This window comes from Pygoscelis adeliae, unplaced genomic scaffold, assembly GCF_000699105.1.
Source record: "Pygoscelis adeliae isolate BGI_AS28 unplaced genomic scaffold, ASM69910v1 Scaffold120, whole genome shotgun sequence".
Lineage (NCBI taxonomy): Eukaryota > Metazoa > Chordata > Aves > Sphenisciformes > Spheniscidae > Pygoscelis > Pygoscelis adeliae.
Window position 1 is genome coordinate 4,667,093 of NW_008824032.1, and position 7,683 is coordinate 4,674,775.

Consider the following 7,683-nt stretch of genomic DNA (forward strand, 5'->3'; position numbering starts at 1 on the left):
GCTCTTGGCTTCAAGAGAAAGGAAAGAGTTTGGAGAGACTTCTTTATGCAGAGTAGCACTGATCCGAGCTTTTAATAATGCAATGGACTTGTAAGCGTTCCAAACTGTGAGATTTTTGAATGAATTTTTAATCCAGGATTTAACATTAAAGATTAACACGTGTGTTTTGAATTTCACAAAGGGAATTTACCCCTGAAAGGCTGACTTCCTTCAGTGGCTTCTTCTGATTTTGTTCTATTTTACTCCCCCCCCACACACCCGGGTGCATTAAAGCAAAAAACAAAGGAAAAGGAAAACCCAGCATCAAGGCTGTGCTTGGGGAATTTTCAACTTGTTGTTAAACCAGTGTCCAATTGGGCTCTTTCATATTAATGCTGCTCTGTGTGCTTTTACACTTGGCAGGAGCGACAACATCTGTGTGAAAAACTGAGCCAGCTGTGCAGAAAAAAAGTCTTTCTTAGTTCAGAGCAGTTGTGTACTTTGCTGCTTGGGCATAAGCAGCTTCTTGCATCTGTTATGGAGGGAAAATTTGCAAAGTGTTTTCCTGAAACTCTAACTCTAAAAGACAAGGGAAGCCTGTAGCAGCTTTATGTTTGCAAAAGTTAGCAGCTCTTGTAAAAAGGAATTTAGGACATCAGGGGAACAGAAGAACAGGGGGTAAGCATAAAATCAGACAGAACCATGAGGCTTGGTCACCCAGAGTTAACTCTCAGGACTTGGCATCAGAAAAGAAGGTGATAAGGAGGGAGGCACATTCTCATGTACAGTAACAGCAGCAGCTGTGGTTCACAAAGCCTCTTTCCTGCGTTTCAAGCATGTTATGATGATACTCTATGTTTTTTGAAAACCTCCTTAAGAGGTTTGGAGCATTTTGTGAGCATCTGACACTTCCTTGAGGGTAGTGCTTTGTGCCTCCCAGCCTGGGGCACTTTGGAGCAGGGCCTCTTGCAGAAAGCATTTGCTCTTACAATCATGTTGGCCTCCAACAGAGCTGAACATAGTGAACCTTCTTGGTTATTTTTTTTCTCCTTGATAAGAAATGTGTGTGTTAATTTGAAATCAATACTAATACTTGGCACAGTGGTGGAGAGCGTGATTAATAGGCAGAGCAAGGCCCATGAGTCAGGTGCCGAAGTCCTATTCTTGTCTCACCATTGACCTGCTGCATGGTGTTTAGGTGAGTTTATACCCTCTCTCCATCTTGGTTTTTCTCACTGCAAAATGGAGACTCTGCATTGCCCCAGCGCCTTACCTGCTAGCATATTTTAGAGCTATCGGTGCAACTTTCTGCACTTGAGCTTTTCCAGCATGATGCTGGGTACTCGACTAGAGAGCAGGAGGGCTGGGACTGGCTGGTGATGAGGATGCTCAGCATTTGTGACAAGTCAGGCCCAGTGATCTCAGCTTGGACGCTTATAGCTGCAGATGCCTCAACCCTGGGTACACTGTGAGCAGGGAGAACCTCCCAGAATTAGGACTTGTTTCCCTTTGCACCCTGTGCTGGCACGTACCCGCGTGTCAGAAAGGCACACAGCAGACGGACAGCAGATTTGCATTAATCTCGCTGGGCACTTTTTATGTATTGGTCCTGGTTCCATCATGCAACGTGGGAGTGATTAGTCCAAATGGCTGGAGAGCGAGCAATTGATTTGTAGTCAGCAACGTTCGCAGCAAAGCTTTGGGTTTCAGGGCGGGGAGGTGGGGAAGATGGAGCTCTCTGAGGACGGGGAGCAGGGAGCAAGTCTCATTCAGGGAAAGGACAGCAAAGTGCTTAAATAGATGTGTTCCTGTGGCTCATGTGTGGAAGTGTCTGTGCCTGACACTGGCCACTTGAGCGACATCAGGACCAAACTTCACATGGAAACACCGACAGCTCCTGAACTATGGGTGTTTCCATGTGAAGGTTGGGCTGGAGTTGTTCATAGCTAAAGCTGGTAAGGAACTTGCAACCTATTCCAGGTAATTCTTAATGCGTCCTCTCTGTTTCGTTTCACATCACAGTGAGAGTCCAGATTTTTTAGTGGATAGAACAAAACTCAGGGGGAATTTCCATTGGGAAAAGATACTGTTCACATGATGTTGAAAGGCCATAGAGTGTTAAGTATGTGTGTGTGTATAGCACTGTACTGTTACTGAATACAATTATATTAAGTCAAATTTATGTAATATCTAAATATATGGCAAAAGTTTAAACGGATTGAAATAAAGTGTTTTTACCTTATTGAACTGAAGTGTGCCAATATTACCATAATTAAATGGGAAAGTCAAAGCAATTCATTTTGACTTCCCTCGCTGAAAATGTCATCAAAGTTGATATTCTTACAACCTATTTTGATTTTAATGAAAACTCTTTTTTTCCCAGTGGAAAATTGTCCTTTTACAACCTCTTTCAGACAGCTCAACTCATAATCTGAAACATTCAATTACTGACCTGACATTTGCCAGATCAGAAGACAAATTTGGGTTTTCCTTTCTTTTCAATTTAAATGAAAAAGAGCCTGCCTTTTTTGTTTCCTTTCTGTTTGTCTGTTTGTAATAACTTTAATAATTTTACATCCAAAGTAGTTTGGGATTAACAAAGTTCAAGAAATGGAAGCTTAATGTCTTTGAACATCCCCATGAAAGCTAGTTTCAATCTGACTGCTTTTGGAGACTGAAAATTATGCTTTTATGCTTTTATCAGGCTTGTTTTGAGCATCAGGTATGAGACAGGGAAGTTTCACCGTGATTGTGCATATTCTCACTTAAAGGCTCGCTCTCATACCAGCGGGCCACAGGAGTTTTGTTATCAAAATGGATGCAAATGTGATTAGACCTTTAAGCACCGATTTGGCAAGATACTTAAACATGTGCTTAATCTTTAAGCATCGAGTGTATTTCCTGTGACTTGACCACCTTTAGTGGAATTGCTAGGACATAGCAAATCAGCCCAGGCATCAGGGTCTGGCCGAGCAACTGTGGGCATTCGCTGGCCATGCAGGCGGCAGCACAGGTGAAGTGGGACGCACAGCCGAGTCAGAGAGCAGGAAAATTTTTAGGGGAGCTCAAAGGCGTGGTGAACACTGAACATCTGCCAAATATCCTCTCACTTGCAAAGCTTGTGTACTCCATAGGATGAGAGCATTTCATACATGAGACACAGAACTGGGGTGGAAAGCAGATAGCCAACTTGTTGGCATTGCCTCAGCCAAAAGTTGTGGGACCAGATCCTTTAAGAATCTGATACTCGTCCTGGTGACAGTCCTTCCTGACTTCAAGGGAAATGGGATCAGTCTGTAAATGAAAACTTTTCTTCTCAAAAATTGCTGGTTTCTGTCTCCTCAGGGGTTGCTTTTATTTTAAATTATTTAATTTTATTTTGTTTTGTCTTAGGCACCCCTTTGTTGAGGGACCAGCCCATCATAGCCCCCCATAGGCCATCATAACCAACCATGGGGTGATGATGGTGCTGGAATATACTGGTAATGGGGGAAGGCAGGTAAGGTAGGTACCCCAGGAAGCATTGGGGGAGCTCCCCTGCATTTGGCTTGGAGATGCGGGGCCATTTCTTGGGGAGTTATTTCCTACCTCCAGGCACCACTGTTCATGGTCCCCTGCACTTCCTTAATCCCAATCCCAGCTCCCACGCTGCTACCGCAGCCCCACATTCCTCTCCCCCAACCTCTCCTTCCTGGGGCTGCCCTCAGCCCCTCTCCAGCCTGATCTAGGTCTGGCCCAGCCTGGCCAAGCCTTCGCTCTCGCCCTTGCAGGGAAGCTTTCTCACATAGGAAGTCCCAGCTCCTTGGAATCCTCATTGCTGACCCAAGCCCTGCCATGGCCTCAGTGGCTTTGTGTCATATGTGCACCCCTGCATGCTTGGGTGCACTCCTGTTTGTGGTGGAGCCCATCAACGTCTCGGTGGGTAGATGCATTGTGTTCCTGTTATCTTGCTGCCTCGTCATTTCTGGAAGATGCAGCAGCACCAACAAGGCCTGGGTTTCAAGTGGCCACCTGAGGTTCCTGGAGGACTTCCAGAGGATGTCAGTGGTGTCTGCAGGGAGGGAGCCATGCAGCAGCATGTCCCTGCATCTTCACACAGCCTGTGCCTAATAGGGCAAGCACTGTCCCTTTTCTGTCCATCACCCTCTGCTTTTTCTGCTTTTGGGGGAGGATGGACACGGCTCTTGGTGCTTTGGGTAAAAGTAGTTGAACCGTAGTTGGACTGTAGGTTGGGACTGTTTGCACTGGAGTTAGACCTAAAGATGGTTGTGTCAGGGTAGGTGAAAAAACCACTCAGGTGTGAGTTTGCAGTCTGTGTTTCAATGGCATTTTTCCTGTAATGGGGGCAGGAGGTGGATATGCAGAACACATATCTCTCTATGCATTCTGTGTTAAAGAGTTAAGTCACTGATGAGCCGGTTGTCCCTCCCCCATCCCCACCTCTCTTCCCATGCAGCTGCACCCTGCGCTCCTGCCTCTCCCCACCACACACAAGTCGTATATTCCAGCCTGCCCACCCATTCATCCTGCCTTCCCCTGTGCCAGCTCCCCTTACTGGGCTGTAATCTTATTCCTTATGGGCTCTGTCCTTCCCACTCAATATACCATTGAACATATTTAAACCTCGAGTTGTTTTCCCTTATTAAGCAGTTTATCATTATGTTGCACTTTTTTTTTTTTAACCAGGAGAGAAGGAAGAAATTTATTATTTTGACCATAAATCATTTACAAAGCTGCTGGGCCGTTAATGTATTTTTTATGGCTCAGCAAACAGAAAATAGGAGTGGGTGTCTTAGTAGAACTTTGCCGACCTGTTTTGATTTCAGCTTCCTAACCCTGACTTTCTGTTCCCCAGTCTTGGGAGCAGATACATTTCTCTTGCAGAGGCACTAGTGGATACCTTCTCCCGAAGGAGGCAACTTTGCTTTTTCAGCAATGTCATGTGCTGTTGCCAGCACTTGGCACTGATCCGCAGCGCGACACATCTCTGCTGACTGGGCTGTGCTGGGAGAATACTAGCAAAGAAATGGGATGGGTGGGGGGGGAACTTGAAGCTATTTTTGCTTTTAGATCCTGGGAAGAGCTCTAATTAGACTCCTGCTCTGGGGTAAGCAAGTTACATGCAGCTCTCATCTCATCTCATCTCATCCCATGCAGCCTCATCCTGTACTTTGCATGTTGTGGGCTCAGCTGGCCTCAGGTGTGGTTACAGGTACCCATGGGGATGCTTGAGGATGCTTTCAGAGACAGTGGCTGGCCATAGTGGTGTTTCCCAAACGTTAAGATCTGGCCCCTGCGAGGTTTTGCAACCTGCTTCAGGAAAACAAAGCCAACGTATGCCTTTGCTACTCTCAGTCAGCTCTGTACCTTTTCCCTCTTTTAGGAAACATAGATACAAATCTTTGCTGTAAAAGGTGCATTTTCCTTTCTGAGGTGCTGTGACAAGCAGTGAGATAATTAAGAGGAGGGATGTGGGAGGTTTATGTTGGCATCTGAGCTAGATGAATGGGAAAGTCTGCAGCTCTGAGCTGTTGTTGCAGGCTCTTTGCAAACTCAAGCTGAGCTTTCCACCTTAAATGTACTTGCATGAACATTTGATAAGCTTTCATGCCTAAGACACTTCAGCTAAAGTAACTAGCCATGGTCATTTAAAATGTTCCCACCCCTAGACATTCATTACTGTTGGATGATGCCTCCACTGTAGCAGTGAGCAGAACAGGACAGTGCGTCTGCAATGCAGCTTTCCCCTTTCACAGCAAAGCAAGTTAGCCTTCCTCAGCAGGTTATGCTAATTAATGCCTGGCTGCGAGATGGAGGCACAGCTTCCTTCTTGCTTTTCTGGTTTTGGGGCAATAACCTTGTGCTGAGCAACAAGGTAAACAGCAGAGGATGACATCTTAAGTTACTGCAGCAGGATTCCCCAGAGCTGATCTATCGCAGGACTAGGGGTGAAGGAGGAGGGACTGTGTTTGCCAGTCTCAGCTTTGTAGAAGACAAAGAATAGGGAGACACCTTTCTGTGCCCGGCTAAACTTTCACTTTCCTCCTTGCCTGTGCCTGTGCCTGTGCCTGTGATTTGGAAAATGGTGCTTCAAGCATCTCTGGAGGACCTTAGGAGAGAAAGAAATGACTGTCACCCTGTTGCAAGGACACACCACGCTGTTTGTACCTTGAGTATGCTGCCTCATTGTGGCCTTCAGCCATCTTCTGTAGACAGATTGCATGCTCCTGATTTGCCCACCTGAGTCCTGGGGGGATGAGTCTTTCACAACTCCAATGCTGGGCACAGCCAGGAATAGGCAAAGTTGACACCAAATGGTCCCACAGAGTGGGCTTAATTAGGCTTACTCACCCCTCCCCTCTTTCAATTCAGGGGAGCAATGAGTGAGCACTTGAGTGAGTTCCCGATCCCCTCTGGGTCCCCTCTGGTCTTGCTCATCTGCTAAAGCAAAAAATTCCCCAGCCTCAGTAGTGCAGCTGCTCCTTGAGTCCTCTGCAAATGCTGTGAATTCAAGGACTGCCAGCTCAGATCGCAGCAGTCTCTGTTTCCAGCCAACGCTGCATGCATCGGAGGGAAGTGTTAAACTTTCCATAATGTACCTAATTGTGCAACACTATACTATGGAGAGGGAATTAACACATGCCCCAGAGCACAGTGATTGATTAGTTTTATCCTAGCTAATGTCATTGTAGATGCTATTTTCGTTCCTATCAATGTCCCTTCCTATTTTTATAATCTTGCTATAATATAATGCAGTTGTTTTTTTATCTCTAACTTGCATGCATACTGCATCCAAGGCAGCAGAGATGCAAGGCAACCATCCCAGCTAGCAGGAGCTGTGAAGAAGGCAGCTCTCCTCGCAGTTCCAGCCAGGCTGGTTAAAGACACAGAAGAGAAGCCAGTACTGGGAGCACAACAGGAGTCCAGAATTGGAAAGGACCATTTGGGTCATTGGGCCCCTGACCCTGCTATCACCAGGGCATCTGTAAACCAGATTTGGGTTCTTGTTCCCAATTTGTACATGTTAACAAGCTGCACTAACATTATGCTCTTCTCACAGTTCAAAAACCTCTTTTGCATTTCAAGACTGTGACTAATTAAACACAAGCATTAAGATCTGTTGGAAGAGCACTGTTCAGGTTACACAGAGAGCTTAACATAACGTGTTCCCTGCTACATGGAGAGCACAGTCGCTTTCGATTTCCCTAGTAGGTTGAATGCTCAGCAGTTCAGCAAATCAAACCCTTGAGGTCTAAACCTGAGCAAATGAGGATCTCACACTAATAGGGACCCTCTGAGGATACCTGGAGCTGACTGACTTGCTCAGAAGGACCCAGGGAGTCTGTGCCAGAAATGGGGAGGGAATCAAATTCCTCAGTGTGTTATAGAGCCCCTTTTCTACCCCTGTAAGAGCTAGTCCAGCTCCTCTGAAATTGACATGGGAGGGAACTGATACCATTCTTGAAGTATGTATAGCTGAAAGCTTTCCTGCCTTTTTTTTGGTCTTAGAGTCCAGTTTTCATCCCCCCTACAGCTGCAGGTTGGGGAGGTCAGGGGCAGGGAGATGTGCTCCATGTCATCTCAATCAGACAGTTGTTTGAAATCCTCCTCCCAGCTGGCCTGCAGACAAAGACCTATTTCTAAAAAGGAGGATGGCAGGGGTGGTAGTGACCGCTACCAGGCCAACAGCTGAGGCCAAACCAG

The 7,683-nt window shown here is 46.2% G+C and overlaps 1 protein-coding gene across 1 annotated transcript in view; it reads left to right on the forward strand.

Annotated features, from left to right (window-relative positions):
- Positions 1-3,439: 3,439 nt before the first annotated feature.
- IGSF11 (immunoglobulin superfamily, member 11) overlaps positions 3,440-7,683 on the forward strand; it is a 29,515-nt gene continuing 25,271 nt past the window's right edge. Inside the window, exons 1-2 of the mRNA XM_009330445.1 lie at positions 3,440-3,478; positions 5,264-5,279. Coding sequence (XP_009328720.1) covers positions 3,440-3,478; positions 5,264-5,279 — 55 coding nt within the window. The remainder of the gene's footprint in view (positions 3,479-5,263; positions 5,280-7,683) is intronic.